The sequence below is a fragment of the Aythya ferina genome (genome assembly GCF_964211825.1).
Source record: "Aythya ferina genome assembly, chromosome: 3".
In the NCBI taxonomy this organism is placed as follows: Eukaryota; Metazoa; Chordata; class Aves; order Anseriformes; family Anatidae; genus Aythya; species Aythya ferina.
The window spans coordinates 70750871-70772461 of record NC_140298.1 but is presented as its reverse complement, the minus strand read 5'-3'; the positions used below and the strand labels follow the sequence as shown (position 1 = coordinate 70772461).

Genomic DNA, 21591 nt, shown 5'->3' with positions numbered 1-21591 from the left:
GCCCTCCTTTCCAGAGCTTCCACATGTAGATTCAAATCCCTGGACGTTCACAGGCAATTATTTTCTAATGATGCTAGAAGCGAAGCTTCCAGGCCGACGGCTTCAAAAAGGCTGCTGCCCAGCCGCGTTCTGCCGCTGACCTTTTCAAGACCTCGATAGCTACGAGACACCTAGGTAAGATAATTGGCCAAATTCAATGCTGGTGTAAGGCAGAGGTGACACAAGGCCCCAGCAAGCAGGAGAGAAGCTGCAGGAGCTAAGGAGCAAAGCTGATGGCTTCCGCACAGGCAAGCGAGCAGAGAGACAGCGCTTGCTCGTTTCAATCTGCAAAGCCGACTTGTTTAAATACAAATTTTAGTGACAGCAGCCCCGTGGCATCTATCACTGCTTGCACTTTGGCTAAAAATAGTCGTGCTGGCTGGGGAGCTTTTTGGATGCCACATCTGCAGGAGGTGTTTGCTCCCCCTCCCCTCCCTCCCCACTGGGTTTTCCTCCCCCTCCTGGGGATGCTGCACTCGGAGAGGCATCCAGCACCCACACGGCGTCACAGCAACCTGAAGTCACTTCCCTGTCCTCACCAAAAGCCCATGCCCTTTTTTCCCCTCTTTCCCTGGGTTTCTCTTCTCTCTCTCTTCGTTTCGGCTAGGTCCCAGGGAAGGATTTTGGTAACAAAGGCAGAGAAATGTCTCCCTTTATGTGGGGGCCGTGCGGCCAGCCAGGCCCTCCGGTTATCTCCCTTCTCTGCTGATCTGGGGCGACCTTTGGGCAGCGGGCACTCACCCAGGCCTCAGCTTTCAGCCCCAGTTTGTGGCTGGAGGAAAAAAATAAAAAAAGAGACAAAAAGCTGGGCTGCTGGCCTGTGCAAACACATCATTGACGTATCCCTCATTAAATGAGCTGGGCACGGTGGCTGAGGAGGATGACAGCGCAGCGCCCGGTGGCAATGCACCACGCAAACCCTCTGGGGAGAAAAAACATTTGCGCAGCTCAGCCTCCTGCAGTCGCTTGGAGAAGAACCGAAATGTGCACACGAGGACACTGGGGACGTTTTCCAGAGCCTGCACAAAGCCTGTCCCTGCGACAGCGGGCGGGCAGAGCCATCCAGCTGTGCGTGCACATCTGGGGCGCTGCCTGCCTGCTGCCTCCCAAATACCTGCTGACTGAGCTGAGGTTTATTAACAGCAAGTGGAGAAGAGCCGACGAGAGAAGCGTTTACCTTTCCTCTGTCCTTAGCCCGTTAGCTCTCTAATATCTCAGCTTCATGCAGCCCTCACCCTTTATGACTTGGTGGGATGGCAAGGCTTGGATGGAAAGGCATCCCAGGCTCAAACCAGAACCTGGCCCCCCTATTTAATGCATTTAACAAGGGAAGCTGCTGCTGGAACGGGCACAAAGAGGGGCAGTGAGTCCCCTGGGGGTTGGGAATCTACCCTGGTACAACGTAGACATGTGCGAGATCCATAGTGGAAAGAAAAAAACCAGAAACCTCTCAGGAAACGACAGTTTCCCCGTCTTGACATGAATTTCAGTGGCATGTGCAGCAACGCTCCTTCAGGACTGGGCACAGGTGGTCAATTATTTTTCTGCCTGTCTCGGAGAAGCGTGTTTATTCCTCATAATAAAAAGTATTAGTACAATGCAGAGTTTATTGCTCAATTAGGAACGTGACGTGCAAAGAGTTACAGCCTCTTGCAGGGAATACAAACAGCAAGGAATTTGTGCTGCTGAATGAAATACCACCCTCCTCCCCAGCACACGCACAACCTCAACAACCTAAGAGCCAATTGACAGCTTTTTTAGGACCCACATTTAACTACCCCGTGCAACAGGATATTGTACTGTGTATTAAAGCTCTGTAACATCATTGGGTTCCCTTCCCTGTTTAAAACATTTTTAATTGATCGTTCATGCACAGATCAAAAAAAAAAAGAAAGAAAAATCAACCCAAGCACAGAATTTAATTTGGGTCCCGAGTATAAACAAAGCTGTGCATCGAGCAGAATTTGAGAACATTGTACGCACGCACGGTTTGATCACTTTGTGGGATCTACGCTGCCTGCTTCAGCTCCTGTGCGCTGCCTGCGCCGCCAAATCGTTTTCAGACACCTCGAGGTAAAGCGGGGAGCCTGCTTTGCACCGTGATGTCGGGTAACAGCCCGTAATAAATGATCCTGTCCGCAAACAGCGAGGGTGCTGCTGCTAGCTGCTCGGAGTACCACACAGCTTTAAATAATAGATAGCGCTTTGCACTTCTAACGTTTTAATCTCCAGCTCCAATTGCACGTACGAGTAATTAAATAACAGCAGCCTCGTTCCGGAGCTGGAGACACCTCAACCTAAAGTTAGCGGGCACCTAACCGGAGAGTCCTCTGCTTGAACTGCATGGCTCTGTGCGCGAGCTTGGAGTTGTACAGATGCAGAAACACCCAGCTCAACTGGTGATTACAGCTGCTGAAAATGTCGGCGTCACGTGGAAAGTATTTACCTGGGTAATGGGCAGCTGCAGGCACCTCCAGAGGTGCTGTAACCAATCCTAGATCCGTGACTGATTGCTCGGAGTAAATCACGCTCCGGAGGTGTTTGCCTTCTTCCATCTACTGTCAGCGGGACCTGAGCAGAGAGCTCGGCCCCGCTGTCAAACCCTGAGATGCTGCTACAGGTAGGGACGTGAAGCACAGCGTGTCCTAAGCCAGAGGGTGCTGTGGGACTGGGAAGACACGGCTCACAGGTGGGAACCAGAGTGAAACACCCCCTGCCTCAGCTATCAGTGCACCTGGGAGCCACATCTGACCACCTGAATACCAGTGACACCCTGTGGGACACCTACAGCAAGGCCACCATCCTAAAAAGGGATGCAGCCTCCAGCACGATGAAGGTTTCACCGCAGGCGCTGATACCAGTGTGGTGCCAGGCGTGCAGCAACGAAATGATCTGAATTCAGATCGCTACCAGCAAAACGGACCCCGTGTGCCAGGAACAGCTGTGCTCGAGGTACTGCCGTGTGTTAATCTGCATCTACACCCACCTGAAAGATCCCCAGCTCGCAATGAAAGCAGGAACAAGAACGCTTCGTGCAGGGAAGCAGACACCGCCTCTCGGAGGGAGCCACAGCAGCGCAGCGAAATCACGCTGTGCGAGACAACATGGATAAAAACACTGACAGATATCACCCCCCGGTTTGACTTATGGAGCCATCACAGGCTCGCTTCCACGGCGTGTTTTTGGGCCCTTCAGCTGACTCCACCGCCAATTGAGAATCTGTCAGGCTTCATTATGCAGATGCGGAGCCTCTCCTGCCTTTCATTTGTTATGCATTAATAAGGGAGCGGCGGCGAGCGCAGCCCCTCGCCCGGGCGCAGCCTTTGTGCCACTACATAGTCAATTTTGTTCTTTCGAGCGCTCGCAAAAAAACCCCGGGCACAACAGCAACACGGCTTAGTTGCTAGGCTCGGGCTTGGAGCCTCTGCATAGGGATCAGCTCCGGAGTCTGCCCCGAGCCCGAGCACGCCGGGTGAATTATTCCTGGATGTGAGCAGACGCATTTTGCCTCTTCCTCCCACCCATGGCACCCCCACCCAGCACCAAGAGGCAGATTTATTACGAATGCTGGTAGGGCTCTTTTATTTTTTTCTTCTCTCTCTCATTGACTAGATGTGACTCAAAAAGTTAATGGTAATTGCTCTCATCTTCATTTAGCGATGAGAGAGAGAGAGAGAGAGAGAAATGGGAGCAATTTGCAGATCTGAGAACAGGTCATTACAGGTGTGTTATATTAGTGTATTCATGAGCCCCCTGGGACAGCCATGCTGAGATATCCAATAACTTTCTTAATGTGTAATTACACACCATTGGACTATAATTGATTAATTGAAAAGAGAATGTAGGCAGATGCTAGGCCAAGGCTTCTGCTGCTCATTAAATGAGTGTGTCCTTGCTTCTTTTTAATAAGTTAAGTGAACTACTCAAAAGCAATTAAGTGCGAACTGAAATTCATTAAATTTTAAGTAATTATTGGTATTAACTTCTGTAATAAAATGCAGGATTTATATTTGGGGATTTTTTTTTCCCCCCATCCTGAAAGCAACACAGTGAAGACATGTCACTGGCGCACCACAACACGTCACAGACGTAAAAATGACAGGAGGGACACTCCTTGCGGACAGGCTCTCCTCGGAGTGCTCAGCCACGGGCTGGGCCTTAATTCTGAGAGCTAAAAAGTGTTGGCTCCTGATTGTCAAAACCCCGCTGTCTCACGTTTGCTCCCTTCACTTGAAGGCTGGCGAAGTGGTGACACTTCAAACTCTTGTCCTTTTTAACGTGGAGGGCAACGTAGCCAGCAACACGAGGCAGAAGCCAACTGCAGCCTGACAGGCGCTCCCCCAACCCATATGGTATCTTCTCGGACCTTACAAACCCCATTCTCACTGCACCCCTGTGATGGAGGCAGCAAGGCCCAGGACCAGGAGCTGGTTTTGGGGTCTGACCCTGGTGCTCCAGGAGTGCAGGGCTCCCAGGCTGCCCCCTGGCATCTCCTCTGCGGAGCCGTCTGCCCCTTCCGCACACACCCCAAAAGGAAAACAATCCAGCTCCGGGGGGCGACTGTGGGAACTTTATGTCCAGTTTAGGTGGAAGGAAATGCGATGAATTTTATTTCACCGCACTTCCCTTCCTCTTGGAACAAGGCAAATCTTTATTCTTTAGCGTTCTATAAAAACTGTCTGAATTTTATTTAAATCGGCTCTGAATGCCAGTTTCATAAAGCAAGGCTCCGATTCACAGCTCGTTTTCTTTCCAAGAGATACAAACCCATGTTTTTTTTTTTTTCCAGTTTTATAGAGGTTTGGGTGGGGGGAGAGCTAACTTTTTTTTTTTTTTTCAAGCATTTTTACCTTAAAATTTATTGCAATCATTATTAAAAAAAAATAGCCTACTAAAACGCATTTTCAGCTAACAGTTTCTTAACTTCTTAATTGTCCAAATTCCCAGCCAATAAGAAGATTGGTGTTCCTTTAAAATCATTTTTGAGAAAGCAGTTTTTCAATGAGAACATGCTTAATATGAAAATTATAACTTCAGTGAACACAGCAAATGAGGAAAGCAAGGAGTAAAGCGAAAAGTAAAAACAGAGCAATAAAACACAGCGTTGCAGCGAGGAGAAATTAAGGGTGGAGAAATGATTCCGAGGTCACCAATAATTGCACATTTATTAGTAAAATATCTAGTGCTGGTTCTGGGAAGGAAGATGACAGAACTGGAGCAGTAATGGGGTTTTAATTATTTGCCTTTTTAACAAATGCGTGTTTCTTATTTGTTTTTTTGAAATAATAATAATGCTAATGTCAAAAACTAGCAGGCTGCCTCCTGCTGAGGACAGCCAAGCTCGTGCTCACCCAGCGCCAAGTGTCACATCCTCGTGTGACGACGCCACCTGGCTGGAAAATGTCCCAAGTGGGGACGTGCCTTGAAGGCTGGAGGTGTCCCCAGGGCCCTGTGAGCCGTGGGGCTGCGGGCAGAAAGCCCCGGTGTCCCAGCCTTGGATGAGGCTGAGGAGTTGAGGCCGAGGAGGTGCTCTCCCTCTCCCTCTGCTGGCTTGAACCTGAAAGCAGAAGGGAGAGCTACCCCAGGTGGGCTCTGCTTTTGCTCCTCTCTCCGCTAGGGCAACAAAAAGGGGGGAAGGGGAAGCGAGGGGATAAGCATGTCTCATTTTGTGTCTTTTACAGAACAGCCTCCAAACACCAGGACTATCTCCTAGCTCGTCGCGCACTGGAGTCCCAAATTTATCCTCCCCGAGCAGAACTGCTAGGAGCACACTTTTTGATTTCAGAGAAAAAAAGGCCACGCTTTTACTGCAGCAAAACCACGGGTCGCGGCTGGGTGTGGGCCTGGAAATTTTTTTATTATTTTTTTTTTTTTTCAGGGTGTTTATATTTTGTTTTCTTGTTCGCTTGCTTTACATCTAATCCCAGAGTGGTGGGTGGTGCTCGGCTCATCTCCATAAACAAATGATCTGGAAAGCAACCTGGCGTTTCATTTCCTTAACCCATCAGGCCCTCCTGCGCTCACCCAGCAGCGCGCCGCTCCGAAACCTTGACTCCATATTCTGGGCAGCCAGGAGGGGGGAAGGACGAGCCGCTGGTTGTTTTCTTTTTTTTTTTTCTTTCCCACTTTTGTTAAAAGGCACCCAAGCATGGCTCTTCCTGCCCTGACTAACCTGGGTAGGTGCCAGATGGATTTTCCCTTTCTCTAGGCAATGGCTGAGGAATTTCAGCTGGCTGGGGCTGGGGCTGCGGTCTTTTCAGCGGCCTTTTCATCCCAGCCTGCCCTTTCTCAGCAGCTAATCCCTTCTCTCTGCCCACATCCACTGTGCGCTGGCCTGCACTGCTCTTTTACAATCAGCTTCCAGAGGACGAAATTCTGCCTCTGCCGCGTGGAAGCGAAGAGATGGGCCTAAAAGGAAAGCTTCCAGCCACTCGTGGAATAAGAAATTACAATCCTGAAGCAGCGCCTACGGCAGTAGGGTGGATGGCTGGCCAGAACAGCACGCTGGCCCGGCTCTTTAAAAAGAAATTTTGTATTATGCAGTTCCCAGTATTTATCACGGGTAGCTAACCTTAAGAAAACGGGATCCTCAAAGCCGCTGAAAAGCTCACAGGGGAAATTTTATGTCCTCAATGACTGGAGCATCTCATCCGCTTTTGCCTTCCGTGCTCTGCAACACCCAGCGTGGCACAGGACATATCTGGATTTAACACGGGGCGTGAATACCCTCGCCTAATCCCATAGCCGCACAATGGCTTTCTGTGCCAACCAAAACCTTGAATTGTCTCTGCTTCTCCTCACGCGCACAACCACCGTAAGCACTCGGGGTTATTTTGCCCAAACTGTAACTCGTTCTTCTTCCCATTTCATCTCTCTCTGTCTCAAAACAAAGCACATGGCTGAGCAGCACCTCTCTACCCAAAGCACCTCCTCCTCCGAGGTACGAGCAAGGAAGAAAGCACACAGCCTGCAATACCGTGGGCTGCTGCGCTTTCAAATCCCTCCAAGTCGTGAGGAGTTAAAGCTCTCGCTGCTGCCCGTGACCCAGGCTATTAGCATGCAGCCCGTGTAGCTCGGCTCCTGGCGTGCAGAGCCAGCAGCGCCCGGCCCCTGCATCCCTCCTGGCAGCGCCCCCGGAGCACGAGCATCTCCCCAGCCCGCGCTCGCTGGAGCAAGCCCTGCTGGAAAATGGCAGCTCAACCCTAAAGCAAAGAAAGCACTTCTGAGCCTCGGCTTCCCAGCTCACCTGACAGGCTATCACTGCACTTGCTCTTGGCTGCGCTAAGAAAACTCCAAGGATTTCCTGGTTCTCCGAAGCACAAACGAGTTTCAGTTTCTCTTTCCTTCCAAAATCTCAGCTATCCGCTCCTCCAACAGCAAGAAGTCAGCATCTGCCTTGCACTGGTAGAGCCTGGGTAAGGTATTAGCACTGGAAAAATGTTTTCTAGAGGAAGCAGCTGTCCCCACTCCTTTCCTTCGTATTTTTTCCCTCTCCCCACCCGAGGAGATAGCTGCTAGTGAGAACACAGGAATACCAACTAGCCTTCAGGAGAAAGACACCGTCTTACTGACCAGTTCCTGTGCAATTCATTTGACTCTCAAGCACATGTTAACATAGCATTGTTTCCAAAAAAGTGCAAATACAGAAGGCAAACCACTACCTCGCTGTGAAACATGGAGCATCTTCAACAAATAATAACACCAGATCCCCCCCACCAAAGCCACATCACAGCCCAGCATTGGATATTCACTGAAAACTCCTAAAATACACCTTTAAAGACAGCAGAGGTATATACTCATCATTTGTCTATTTTTTTTTCCTCCCCGCATGCGAATTGAGCACAGGTTCCATCCCTGCCAATTTTGTTTCCAATCGCATAGGAAAAATAGAGCTATGACAAATTGCTTTTATTACTTCCTTAAACAAGAACTGAAACTTGTCCAAAAAAGCACATGAAAGACTAACTTGGATGATTTGAGCTTTTGCCAGGCACAGAAGCGCTATAACAATGCAGCAACTTACATGCATACTGATGGAGGAATAATTAACTGGGCACCGAAAGAATGCTTGATTTTAACAGTACAAGGGGGGTTAATTGGTTCTTTGATAGCTTGCACTAAAGATAAAGCAGATTTTCAGTCAAAATAATACATTTCTTATTTTGTATACATGCCGTTGTGTTGTCTCACGACCCTAGCCCTGAACTCCTGCAGCACTGAGAGCCCTGCTGTCCTCAGGGGCACGTGGTGGGCTGCGATGGTTCCTCAGACCTGGCCTGAGCTGGGGCACAGTAATTAAGCCTGGCCTTGAAGAAACCGCTCCACTTGCTTGGCACAGTAATTGTGACTACAGCGGGGAATCCCTTTTTGTGTTTGCCTCGTGTCCTCGCCTTAGGACGCAACCCTGCTGCCCCTGAAACCAACAGGAACTTCGCAAAGGATTCAAGAGGAAGCAAGACTGGGTCACAGAATCACAGAATCACAGAATTTTCTAGGTTGGAAGAGACCTCAAGGTCATCGAGTCCAACTCAAATCCCTTTTGGTCTGGGGAACTACACGGGGAACCTCTTGACCCTTCCGAGTGACACATCTGGCTCTAAATACTCTGTCACGACCCAGTGGGGGATGGCCCAGCACCAGGGATGCTCTGGGGGGTACATCAGCCTATGGTCCCCCAGTACAAGTGCCAAGCCTGTCTCAAAGGGACAGCAGAGTCTGGGCATCCCTCACAAAGTTCAGTAATCTCAGAGCTGGTTCCCATTCTGGGTCACGCCAGCTCAGGGGCTCAGCTCCCCTGGACATCCCCCCTGGGCCAAGGCTGGCGTTTAGTCCCATGTTTGCTGCAGGGGAGGCGGGCGCGGGTTTCGGTGCGGTGGGAGTGCAGCTTACTCTGCCACCACCACCCCCCTCCCGAGCATTAAAATTAGAAAAAAGGCGCTGTGGGTTGTTCCAAAATCTAACCCAGCGTTACAGTTCTCTGCAAATGTTTCCAGTTAGCCAAGTGACACATTTTACTTAGGTGCGGCCAAGAAGAAAGGCGAGTGTGAGGGAGAGACCTACCGCTTCATCTAAGACTCCATTTTCAAGCGCAGTGCGTGAATCTCTTTTAAATATATTGCAATTCAGTCTCTGTTTACTTTAGGTAAACAGAAAAACTCATCGTGGAGCACTCATTTTCGCAAGCTAATCAAGAACATTAGGTCCCAACAGATTCATTTAATAGAAATATAATAGGCATTCCTGCTTGCTTTTAATCTTGCCTAGCTGCAAATGCTAAAATGAACAGCGAATTAACCCTGCCTTGGAACAGAGATCCTTTTGCAGCTGATATCGGCTCTCCTTCGGCTCGTAAACACTCCAGGCTCCCTGTCAGTGCTTTCCTGGCTTTCGCTCTTTCCCCGCAGCAGAGGAGAGGCGAGGAGAGGGCTGGGAGGTGGAGGAAGAGCTGAGCCCTACGGGAGCGCTGCCTGCCAGCCCTGCACAGCCACAGGCGCCCGAGGCGATGCAGAGCCGGGAGGTGGATGGGGGCGAGGGGACTGGAGGGTCTGAGGGATCTCGGAGGGTTTCCAGGGGTCTGGGGGTCCTCGGAGGCTCTCCCAGCCACCCCCGACCCAGCTCGCCCCCATGCACCGTGCCCAGCCAGGCAGGGCCACAAGGCCGCTCACGTTCTGTCATCAAACACACGAGATTTTCAAGCAATTTGAGATCTTAAAATTATTGTTCACGGATACCAGAACTAGCATGACAATGCTAAACAGGAAAAAAAAAAAAAAAAAAAAAAAAAAGGAAAAAAAAAAGAAAAAAAAACTGTAATATTTCATAATGTATGTCATAATGAACAAAAGCCTTTCAGAAAAAAAGAAAACGGTTTTCACTGTGCTAAAGTAACAATCTAGACTTGTTGTAAGTATGTTATTCTTACAAGTAGTTCGCAGTTATTCTTGAAGGCAAGTCTTGGAGTTTCCTTAGCATAGTGCTGCTGGGGAAAATTTTCAGCATGTCCATCTTCATCTCTAGCCTGAAGGGAAATATAATGGCCTATTTAGGGACTTACAAATAATGGAAGGAAAAAAAAAATAGCTAAAAGCATAACAGCTCAGATCATTAAAACAGACGGGAATCCCCAAATACAACATTATTAAAGAGTTTGCTTAAATACGCAGTACCCCTCTTAGATACAAGAACTTGGGGTGCTGCTTTCTTACCCAGCGTAGGTTGAACATGCAAATGCATTGCAGTGTAATAATTAGAACAACAAAAGACAACCCCCAAATGAAATATGTGAGCTGGAAACCGTGAGTAACTTCAGGGTTTCAATACACTCCATTGCATTTTTCAGGATTACATTACATACGTACTCGTTCAAACTTTTTGACATGCGTAAGCAATCCCTAGAGAATGTATTTTTCAGTTTAACATCAAGGCCAAAAAAAAAAAAAAAAGTAAGTTTTCATACTTCATGGTTTACATGTAACACTAGTGGAGATCAATGGACTCCCCCTCCGTGCTTAAGCGAAGTCCTGAAAGGAGCAATCATCTAGCAAGAGCAGCGATCCTTCAATCAGAGGCGGTAAAAATACTTAATTACGAAGATGCATGAAAAGTTCCTGCTTATTTGGAGCTGCACCATTAATTAAGAAAGCCGAAGTTTAAATGGAGACATTAACAGAGCCCATTAGCACCACTGCCTGCAGACGGCATTTGCCTCCTCGTCTGCGGCGCTCTCTGGTTTCGGGCTGAAGCGAAAGGGAGCCGTGGGTGAGAGGAGGAGTGTCGGCAGCGCGCTCATTACACTGTTCATTTGGGTGACACTTGCACTCTGTTCCGCTCCGTCTCATCTGATCCCTGCCTGCTCGCTCTCTCCCTCTCGCAGCCTCCCCGAAATTTCGCAGCTGAGCTGTCTCCCTCGCATATGGCTCGCATATAATTATGCGCGTTCCCTTTTTTACACTGCATTAAAATGATGAGATCCTGGCTCCCTGCCAGCCTGCTTATTTAAATAAGCCCCGACGAGCTGGGGGGGAGGAGGACGGAGGGCTGGGAGAGGGGGTGACAAGGAGGGGACATGGCGGGGGGCCCTGTGGTGAGGGTGACGTGTGGGGACCTAGGCCTCAGCGCTGCCGACCCGTCCCCGCCTCACGCGGCTGCCTCTCGCCGTGTGTCACACTCCCGGCGCGGGGACGTTTTTAGCGTTGGCATTTGTGGAAGATATTTTGCACCTCGCGCTTGTTTGCCCCCAGAGAGGCTCCTCTAGAGCAGGGCTGGGGAAGGGGAGCAGCGGGCTGGCGGCGCTGGGGGGTGTTGGGGAAGACGCGACGCCATTAGACCTCATCGACTAACACCAACTGTGCCTCGGGCCTCTGCTCGACCATCCTGGGGAGTTACCAAACTCTGCACGCCAGAGATAATGCGATTTTTAAAAGCACCAAGCTTCTCCGAAAGTGTATTTCAAGTGGCACCTACACCTGTGTGTTCGTACAAGAAGCAGGCAGCTTGTTATGTGCCTATCAGAGCAGCTTGTGGGTTTTGTCTTTCACTGCCTCAGTGGCTGCAGGGTGGGAAATGTTTAAATATTCTGCCTTCGAACCACAAAGAAGAGGCAGAGCGTTCCCGAGCACCTGAAATCCCTTTTCTATGGACAAAGGCAGAAATGTATTCTTCTAGTTGTTAGCCTGAAGCTGAGACCTCTCCCACGCGATAAGGCCACCTCCCATACTGCGTGGAACACCCAATCCAAAACTGTTTCATGAAAAATGATAATAAAAAATAATTAAAAAGCTCATTTTGCAAACAAATTTTGTCCTTTTTCTCTCCTGAGCGAAGGAACACGGCCAGCTCGCTGAAGCCCTTCCAAGCACCCTACAACTCAACGGGGGGACGAGCGGCTCAGCAATGCCTTGCGCAGACAGAAAGGCAGCTGCCAGCCCCGCAAAAATGCTCGTGGAGGAAGAAAAACCTGCACGTGGCCAGGTGACAGGGGACAGGCAGGACCCTACGTGGGGCAGGGATGCTGTCAGTGCCCCCAGGCTCCCAAAATCCTACCTTGGCACTGCGGTAGATGTCGTGCACGCGCTGGGCTGCACGTCGCAGCCTGTCCCGGGGGCACGGTGTCGGCGCAGGCACCTCACAACGTGAAATGGATATCGGGGTGTTTGCGGTGCACGTGTCAAAATACAGAGACAAAGCCCCGCTGACCTTGACCCGCTTGCCAAAATTGCTGGTTAAACAAAGGCTAGCTGAGGTCTGCTGACAGCAACGCGCTCCCTGCTTACCCACCCTCGTGTCATTTAACTCTGGATGCCACCAAAATTTCTTCGTCTTAAAACCAGTTTAGCTGCATACTGCTATCATCATTTACTCAGGCAGCAAACGTATACTCAGCTAGCTCCTTTCCGTGGTAAAAAATACCTGTCCTCAGCCGTCAGAATTATTTCCCCTGTTGCCTTACAGGAATTCATCACCACCATCTTCCCGTTGTAAATAATTTGTAGGAGGAAAGACTCTTACAACGTTCAGCGCTGTTGGAAGCGTGTTATGAGTGGCTCGGAGTTTATCTTGTCATTGCAATATTGCGATATGCCTGTATCTGTACTGGCTCGCCCTCAATCACTGCTGCACGCCAGCAAGCACCTGCCTCAGCCCCCCTGCACACTGGCACCTACAGCTTCTCCAGCAGGCCCCACCGCCGTGGGACGTAGTTGGTTTAAAAGGAAGCAACCGGGGGGAAAAAATCTAAGCCTAACCTGTCATCTCTGTGATTTTTTAAGTGCTTTTCAACTCCTCAATTGTTACAGAAATGCTCTCATCAAAAATTGCACGCCCAAAGCGCTCCCTGCAATTGATTGCATGTATGCAATGTATGGTACGACTGCTCTCACGGCACGTTTTGTTTCAGGAGAAAAAAGGTTTTAGGACTTATTCTGAGCCCTGGGAGCCCACAGTAAGCACTCGAAGTTTTATCACCAGACATCTGCTGCAACTTTTCTGTGGCAGTGCCTCTCCTGGGACTTCAGGTCTCCCCCTTCGATAGCCTGAGCTGGCCAGCTGGGTAGGATCCGAGAGGGAAACCTGGCCACCGCCACGCCAGGGACTTCTGGCAGAGGAGAGCACGTTACCCAGGGAGTGCTGATGGCAGGGAAGATCTACAGCTGCCTTGGTGGAGCTGGCTTGACTGCAGGGTCAGCGTGATGACGGGTAGCACAGGAAATCACGGCCTTTAATTGCAGGTTAGATATCAGGAAACCCTTCTTAATGATAGGTACAGCAAAGCTCCGGAGTAGATTGCCTAAGGAGGCTGTCAAAGGCCCATCACGGGAGGTTTTTAAGAGCAGATTAGGCGAACATCTGTCAGGAATGACATGCACGGCGTAGCTCCTGACTTGGGGAAACAGGATGGATGAGCACATCTCCTCTCCCAGGTCCCTTCCCTTGCTGTTTCCTGCCCCCGAGCTTTGAAGGAAGATGGCAGGAAGGGTAAGGAAAAATAATTTGAAAAAGAACAGAAAGAGCGATCTGAAAGGACCTCTCTGAAAATAGCACAGCATTTGATGTTCAGAGATATGTGTACTCATTAATAAGTGCATCATGACAACTATCTTTGGCTACACAAACTGTGCTATCTGTTCCTAAGCCAAGCAGCCTATATTTGTGAAAGATGCCTGTAGTTTGGAAACAGACTATATATTAAGTCGAGATTTCTTTTTTTAACAAGAAGGAGGAAGAACAATCTACAGCAGAATTTCCTCCTCTCCACAGTGCTTCAATTTCAGCATGGATATTTGTTTCTCCTTCTCAGAGAAAAATTATCTTGATCCAGACAGGGGATTTCTTAGCTTCAGTGGCTTTTCACACAGCCTTAGTACTGGGAGAGGAAATCTGTGCTTGCATTTTAATATTAAGGGCGGGATCTTCAGAGAGCGTAAGTCACAAGGCAGGCTGAACAGAATAATTTATCAAGATGGAACTTGTTAATGCGAAGCTTTCATTAAAACGGGACAATGCTTTTGCCATGAAATCCTTCTGCTCAGTCCACAAAAAGTTTGATGCCACTTAACCGAAACCACCTAACATCTAATTTCTTGGAGCGACGGCCAATTGAGTAATGCAGAGCGACAGAATATTAGGCTGCTTACTCAGTATAAAATTGCCACCTAATTTCCCAAAATGTCCTTTAAAACGGGTGAATCATGTGACGGTCACCCCCAGACGTATTAGCTGAGCATCTCCGGGAGGACAAAAAAAGCTGGGAAAGTCAAAACACCGCTGCTACCAAAGTGCAGACAGCTCCTGCAAGGCTTGCAGCCCGTTGCGATGAGCGGAGGAAGTTCACATCGCCCCTAATACTTGTCCTGGGAGGCTGCCCCCTCAGATGGGGGCAGAAAGCCCGGTTTGTTCTCCCCACAGAGGTTATCCCTTGCCAGAGGGGCGAGGAATTCCTCCTCCTCCAAAGACATCTCGCTGCAAGCCGCAGCAATCCTCGGGGAGACCCTAATCCTTGAAATTCTAGTTCCCGTGGGCTGCTGCTGTCCCACATAATCAATTGACATGGTCCCTGCATTTGCTGCACCAGCAACGGTAAAAATAGTACTCAGCTTCCATCTGTTGAGCATTTTCTTTCCAGAAATGTTAACGTACTTGCTCTGGCCTGGCCTGGGGCTTGGTGGCAGCCCAGGGTCAGGAGCGGAGCCTGGCCAGGAGCACACCGTGGAGAGGACACCGCAGGGAGCGAGCCCTTCCCTTGGGGAAGCCCCTTTTGATATTCTACAGGAGGTTTGCTCCTTGCAAGGACTTTGGGATTTTCCCGAATCGCAGAGCTTTGGAGTGAGCAGAGACCATTAGCTTGCTCTCTGCCCCCTAACCCCCACGGCTGTGATTTCTTTGCCCAGGCAAGGGGTGCCCACGCTACTCACTGCTCCCCAGCCCGGGGGCTCCCTGCTCTCTGAGCACTCGGGGGTGGCCTCTGGAGAGCCTGCAGGTCATGTGGTACTAGCTCCCCTTGTTTCCAGCTGCTAAAATGCATTTAAAGACAGCTAAAAATACATTAAATACTTTCCTAATGTTATTTTTCCATGTAAGCAACTGCTGTAGCCACCGCAGGAATGTCATCTGATCGCCAAGGGGAGGGGAAGTGGTCCACGAGACAATCTGTCTGCTGGAGGTGATCTACAAAGTTAAAAAGAAATTGTGAACGTGCCCTCTTGTAACTTCTTTATTAAGTGCACGGAAGGAAACCAGGAGGGCTTTGGCCAGCTTCTTTCGCTGCTCCTCTCCCACAGCCTCAGCGCCGCTATTTAAGCCGGGAGCCAAGGTCTCGCCTACCCTGGAGGGAGACACCAGCGAGCAGAGGCGAGAGGAGCAGCATCAGCATCAGGACTGGGAGCCCGCAGGCAGTCCCCTGCAGAGCAAGCAAAGCTGCATCACCGCAGAGGAGGAAGGGAGATGGCCCTGCAAAGAGGCCGTCCAAGAGCAGAGCCTGGGGTTCAACTCCCTGAAGGCATCCTCAACAAGAAATGAGACCCTTTGGTCTGCCTGTCTCTTGGAAAGAGCTGCTGATGCTTTCCTGTGGTATGTCCATGATGGACGGTGCTGAACCTGGACCCAGACTCCAGCCTTTGCTCAAATTTTAGTTGCCACTGAATTTCTACGGCTACCAAAAGCACATGCAAAGTCTGGACACAACAGCACTGACGGCAGACTGGGTTAGAAAGGCGTTTTACATCCACACAGCTAGGAAAAGGTTCGGTGTGGAAACGGCTGAGGGAAGCAGGGATCTGGCTCGTGTGATTAAAACGGGAGAAACTGAATCACTCCGAACACCCTGCAGCCTCCTCCACCGTGCTGACTCAAGAAATGCTCTCTGACTTGAAAAATAAATGGTCGCCAGGTCGAAGCTGCTCTCCTACCTAAATCCATCCCACTCCTCCTCGTTGTCCCTTTCTGAACAGGTGTGAAAACTCCTGGGAAACAGGCAGTTTTGCTGAGGAAAGCTGCCCCAGAAAAATGCATTATGACAAAGAAGGAGGAGGTGCCAATTTGTGGAATGATAGGGCAGCGTTTCTGAAATTATCCTTGTCAAAGCAACCGAAGAATGTCACGTTCATTTTCTTGCATAACTGAAGCACACCAAAAACTCTGAACAAATGTGCCTACAAATCTGATAAACAGTTATTTATGGATCTTTTCTTCCTTTAAATAATGCTTTTCCTCCAAGGGCTGTGCCTCAGAATGGTACAGCTTTACGTATTACATTTTTCACTCAATTTTGTGGTACAAAATTATCCACAGTTTGTATTTAAAATGCAAGCTGCAAATTCTATTATAATGTAGGTAATATTATAAGGGAATCAAAAGGAAATACTAATAACAGCGCTACCCCGGTGCCTGCTAAACTCATAACTTTCATCCTACTGTGTTTAAAAGACACTCAAAACTTGCACCAAAAAGAAAAAGAAAAAAAAAAAAAGAAAAAGAAAGATTCAGCTTTCTGGATTCAGTACACCTTTTTCTCCCCCAGTTTTGTTTTCGTATCCTGTGCAGCAGAACCCTGATTTCCTGCTGGACTCCTCACCCTGCTGGGAAAATATTGGGATTTTCTTCTCATGCAGCTTGCAGTGCTGTACGCTTATAGCCCCTTCTTCTATCATTTAGAAAACACTTGGCCAAAACTGATGATGGATTTTAGTTTCGGTGTATGCTGAAAGAGCAATGGAAGGAAAATCTGCTCCACGAGGGGTGGAAGGAGCGAGCAGCTCAGCGCCTGGGGCCCACCAGCAGGTGAAGGCGGCCCAGACTCCAGCCGGGAGCTGCCCCTCCGCTCTCAAACTCCCCGTGAAGCCTCCTCTTCCCCTCACATTCCAGACTTAGGCACCTTTTTCCTTCCTCTCTCCTGGATAAGCACCAAGCATGCAGCTTCTGCAGCTTTTCCTGGCTTCCCCGGGACCGCGCCGCCCTCCCGGTGATGTACGAGGTGTGTTCAGGTGGCGGCGGCCAGCGCTCGTTTTTCAAAGCCCACAAACCTCTGCCCGCCTCGTAAATTTTTAATAACCCGTTCCGAATTGTCAAAGAGTAAATATGACAGCGAACGCATCACACTGAGATAATTCGAAATAAACTTTGTTTATTGCCCCTCTGAACGCTTCTTCGACAAGTCACAGCTGCGTGGGACCTTCATAAAAGTGAGCCTACCCTGCTAATCTCCCCTCTGATTCATGGCAGGCCCGATTCAGAGACACTAATGGACTCTGCCTGACAGTTATTGCAACTTATTCAATACACAGCCTAAAATATAGCCGGGAAAGAAATTAAAATATACTACAGCCTTCCCAGCAGATTCCATTTTGGTAATGGGCAGCTCACGCCGGTGTAGCTGATCGCTCCCGACGAGCTTTCCCTCCCTCTTGGCGTGCCTCCCTTATTACAATTGATGGGGTAAAAGCGTTTTCCAGAGCCTTTTGTGAGGTTCCCTGTCAGGTAGCTCAAGTATTGCTCTGCACCGCTGCCGTCCCTACCAGGATTCCCCAGCGCAGGGGAGAGGAGAGGCTCCCGCGCAGGGCAGGCACGCATTTCCAATCAGCCTGCCAGAGATGCGGGGAGGCAGAAAAAACAAACACAACACAGGGGGGGAAAAAAAAATAAAAATTAAAAATCCTTGACTGTTGGTGACGGTTAGCTAAGGCTCACAGACCAAACAAATCGCTGTCCCTAATGAATTTGTTTCACTGCATCTGCGTATTTCGAGCCCCGGCGTTGTAAATACCCGAGCAACAATGCGGATTTTCTCTGATTGTGGTATCACAGATATGATTAATCATCTTGACTCCGAGCATATTATTTTTTTTTTTTTAAAGCAATTGCAGACTGGTTTAATGAACTCCTCTCCCACTGGCTTTTATAGACTAGCAATGATCAACATACCATTAAGATAAACCCCGCGCCCCATCCCTCCCCTCTCCGACAGCTTGCCTTATTTGCCTCCCAACAGTCAATATCCAATTAAGAGACCAGGGGCTTGATCGATACAGAAGATAACAATAAGACTTCAGCAGCTGGCACATTCTGCACGAACCCTTTTTCCTAATCCCCATCTTTGTGGCGTATGAACAGCGCTGCGCTTTGAATAAAGGCGGGGAAGGCAAAACAACGACCGGATCTGGTGGGAAAGGCCTCCCCTTGAATCGGCGGCATCTGCAAGCTGCTCCACGACGAGAAACGCGACGCTGTGATCGATGCCAGGCAGGCAGGAACCTATTCCTGGATTTGTTGTGGCCTTTTGAAGTGTGAACACAGAAATCTCCCCCTGCCTCGGCTACGAGTGACGTGCCACTTGGGCCATTCCCATGTGAAAACGGAGGGGCTGTAATATTTATTAAGGCAATCAGCTGCGAGCTGGGTGAAGGGGTGAGCAGTCTGCTGAGTGGGGCAAAACCCAACAGGAACGGAGCACGTGCAGGAGAACAGGCAAGGAGAGGGTGAAAAGAAAGGAGGGGAAGCTGTGATACAAATGGCATCTCCTCCAACCTTAATATCATCTCCCAGCCTTTCTCCCGGTGATGAATGGCTGCAATAAAGGGCGGGATAGTGACAGTCAGGAGCAGGACAAAGGCAAAACCTGGCTGGTGGTGAGCAGCATTCATTATGCTCCCAGACACCCCCGCTGGCTCTGGCTCTAGCACCACGTCCAGCACATCTCCCCCCACCTCCCCGCCACCATTTCTGAGGCCTTTACTCAAAGCTTGGCTTTCAAAGACAGGTGGATGTAGGACAAATCAGGAAGCCCCCTCCTTTTCCAGGATTTCCACTTTTCTTTAAAGTTAGGGGCACAGAGGATGCTACACTCCTACTGACAAACGGGACATAACTCAAACACCTCTCAGCTTGCTCCAAATACAGGCAAAAAAAAAAAGTTATTTCTAAATAACTTGCCTGTGTTTTCCATTTTCTATTGCAACCCCTCCATCACCCGGAGGGACTCCAGTAACATATATCATGCCTAAAACCAGGAAACTGTCTGCTCGAGCCCATAAGTTCAGAGCACACAGACCTTTTCAGGCAAGCAACTATAATTTATCTTCCCAGCTTGCCTTGGGATTTGCAAAGTCCCATTCCGAGCTTTCTCCTTTCTGTCACAGTAAGATGAAATCTGCTGAAAAATACCTTTTCCTTCCCCGTTCCCCTCGCTGCCTTCTTCCACGGGGAACAGCTGGGGGTAGATCCTTGTCCAGGTTTCTGCGCTGACAGGAATCCACTGCTCTCCATTCCCAAAAGTTTACTTCAAGCCCTAGTGCCTATCTGACTGCAGTTCTGTTTGCAACTCTGAGCACTGTTAATACACATGTATGTACAAATACGCTATCCTACCTCTTAAAAGAAAAGAGATGGGGCTAGTGCATTCCTGTGTGCACCTGGGAGCTGCCAAAATCACAGCAGCCCCCAGATCTTCCATCCAAACGCTGTCTTTGAGGCAGCCAGGTGGGTTTGCAATGCTCAGAGTGAGGTGCTCCTGGCGTTCCTCTACTCCCAGGCTGTAAGGCCAAAAGCTCGACCCTTTGTCACCAGTGCAGAGAATTATGTATCTCATTTTAGGGCAGGGTTGAAATGACATGTATGTCTAAGCAAAGCCTGGAGAAACTTGTAGAAATACGGCCTTTGGCCTCTCATCCTCCACGTACAGCTCCACTAATTCCCTGTTGTTTAACCGAGATGTAGAGGCATTTATCTTGGACACAGTATATCTTACAGCAGGAGACAGCAAGGCTTGGGGGAAACCAATGCTCTTGTTCCTACCACTGCGCGGAGGTAGAGAAGCATCAAGCGAAGAAACAGCTCTAAATAAACACTTTAAGCACGTTGATACTCTACTGAATTTTGCTGCTAGCTGAAAAAAAAGAAAAAAAAAAAAAGACATAACTTTCTATTTCATACCTGACCCCATCAAAATCCAAGACCCAATTCTCCTGCCTCCATCCAGCCATCGGGTATGTTAAAGCACAAAAAAGGGCTTGACCTTTGCTTCAGTCTGTGCCTCAAGTTTCTCTGAAGTGAAGCCAGCACCTGCGTGCCTGAGCACACCCACCGGCAAAGCCGAGCTTAGACAAAGGCCAGGGCTAGCAAGATATTCCCCAAAAGATGTTCAGCCCTGTTCGGACTCAGATGTTGAAGACGGAGCCTGCAGGCCACCAGGCAGCACCATGGGGCCGTGCTGCCCGGCACCACTGGCAGAGGAGCACCGCAGCAGTGGCCACCGTTGGCTTTTCTTCAGCTGGTCAGAAAGGAGAGAAGCCAAGGAGCTGCCTTTTGGTACTCAGGAACAGAATTACAATTTAAATTAATTACGTCTAACCATGTAATTAGCATGCATGTCAGTTTATTCCAGGCATCTTCACCATCTATTCTGTGAAATGCAACTTGGTGACTTTTTTTTTTTTTATGTGGGGAATGAGATGGAACAACTATTTGCCTCACTTGCATTGTTTATATCTGAATCGTTGAATTGTTGCTATTATTAATATTAATCTGATTACCCTAATTGCATGTGTTGGGTCTTTTTACAGTTGCGTTCCTTCCCGAATTAGACTCGTTCGTGCTCCCCCATTGTTCCTCTTGTTTGTGAAAGCTGACGGGGAATGACTGGCCCCGAAGAAACGAGGAGCTGAAACATCAGCTGCTGAAACATCAGCTGCCTCGCGGGAAGGGGCCATCTACGACGTCCTCCACCAACTGGCACACTTCACGGCGTACAGCGGCGGAAAACTTCACGCAGCAGAGGCGAGGCTGAAAAAAACTGGCCTGTAACACATCCTTTCAAAGCAGCCGGGGTCTCTTTCTGAAAGCCTCGGTCATGTGCCTGGCACTGCGTCATATGGTGTCTCTCTTCCGCCATTTGTTTATTTGCTTCTGGCAGTTTTGGCAGTGAGGTATCGGAGTGAAATGCACACCACTCCATACATATGGTGGGAAGAATCTAGTGCATCAGCTGAATGCATGCCGTACTGTATACACATTCTGTTTTATCTCCGCGCACAGCTGTGCTGTAAAAGCTTACAAAATGTGGAGCCTTCTGTGCAGCAAAAACATCGACAGGAGAAGCTGGCCTCTAACTTATTAGGTTGCGACACGAGCCAAAAAAAAAGCCGGAGTTAAAGCTGACAACTCCTGGCAGTGTGGTGAAAAGCCGAGCGGCTCCAGTCGAGGAGGGGGTGTCAGCCCCAGCTTTGGGGCACGGCCTGGTGCTGCCCTGGGGCCTGTGATGCTCTAGGACAGCAGCTCCGATGCTAGGGAGGGATGAGGGGAGGCTGTGGGCACGAGCCCAAACGCAGAAGCAGCTCTCTTCCTTGCCCAGCGCGGTGGCCTTCAAGCTGTGCTCAGTCCTGTGCCTCCTACTCCCCCAGCTCTCGGGGCTGAAGGTGGTGGAGACATATGGTAGAAAACTCTGGTTGGGCCAGATGTCTGTGTAGGCTTTTTTTTTCCCTCTACAACCTTGAAACGGGGACTCTTTATTTCAATCTGAGGAAGAGCAGCCACGCTGGGTCAGATCTAAGGACCCCTGGGCCGGGT

At 49.4% G+C, this 21591-nt stretch overlaps 1 protein-coding gene across 2 annotated transcripts in view; it reads right to left on the bottom strand.

The window, feature by feature from the left end:
* Positions 1 to 21591, bottom strand: part of SOBP (sine oculis binding protein homolog) — a 96256-nt gene that overhangs the window by 30240 nt on the left and 44425 nt on the right. Inside the window, exon 5 of one of the 2 annotated variants that reach the window (XM_084514727.1) lies at positions 9962 to 10057. The exons of the other annotated variant lie outside the window; for it this stretch is intronic. Within the exon in view, the coding sequence (XP_084370853.1) occupies positions 9962 to 10057 (96 nt within the window). The remainder of the gene's footprint in view (positions 1 to 9961; positions 10058 to 21591) is intronic. 2 annotated transcript variants of the gene reach the window in all.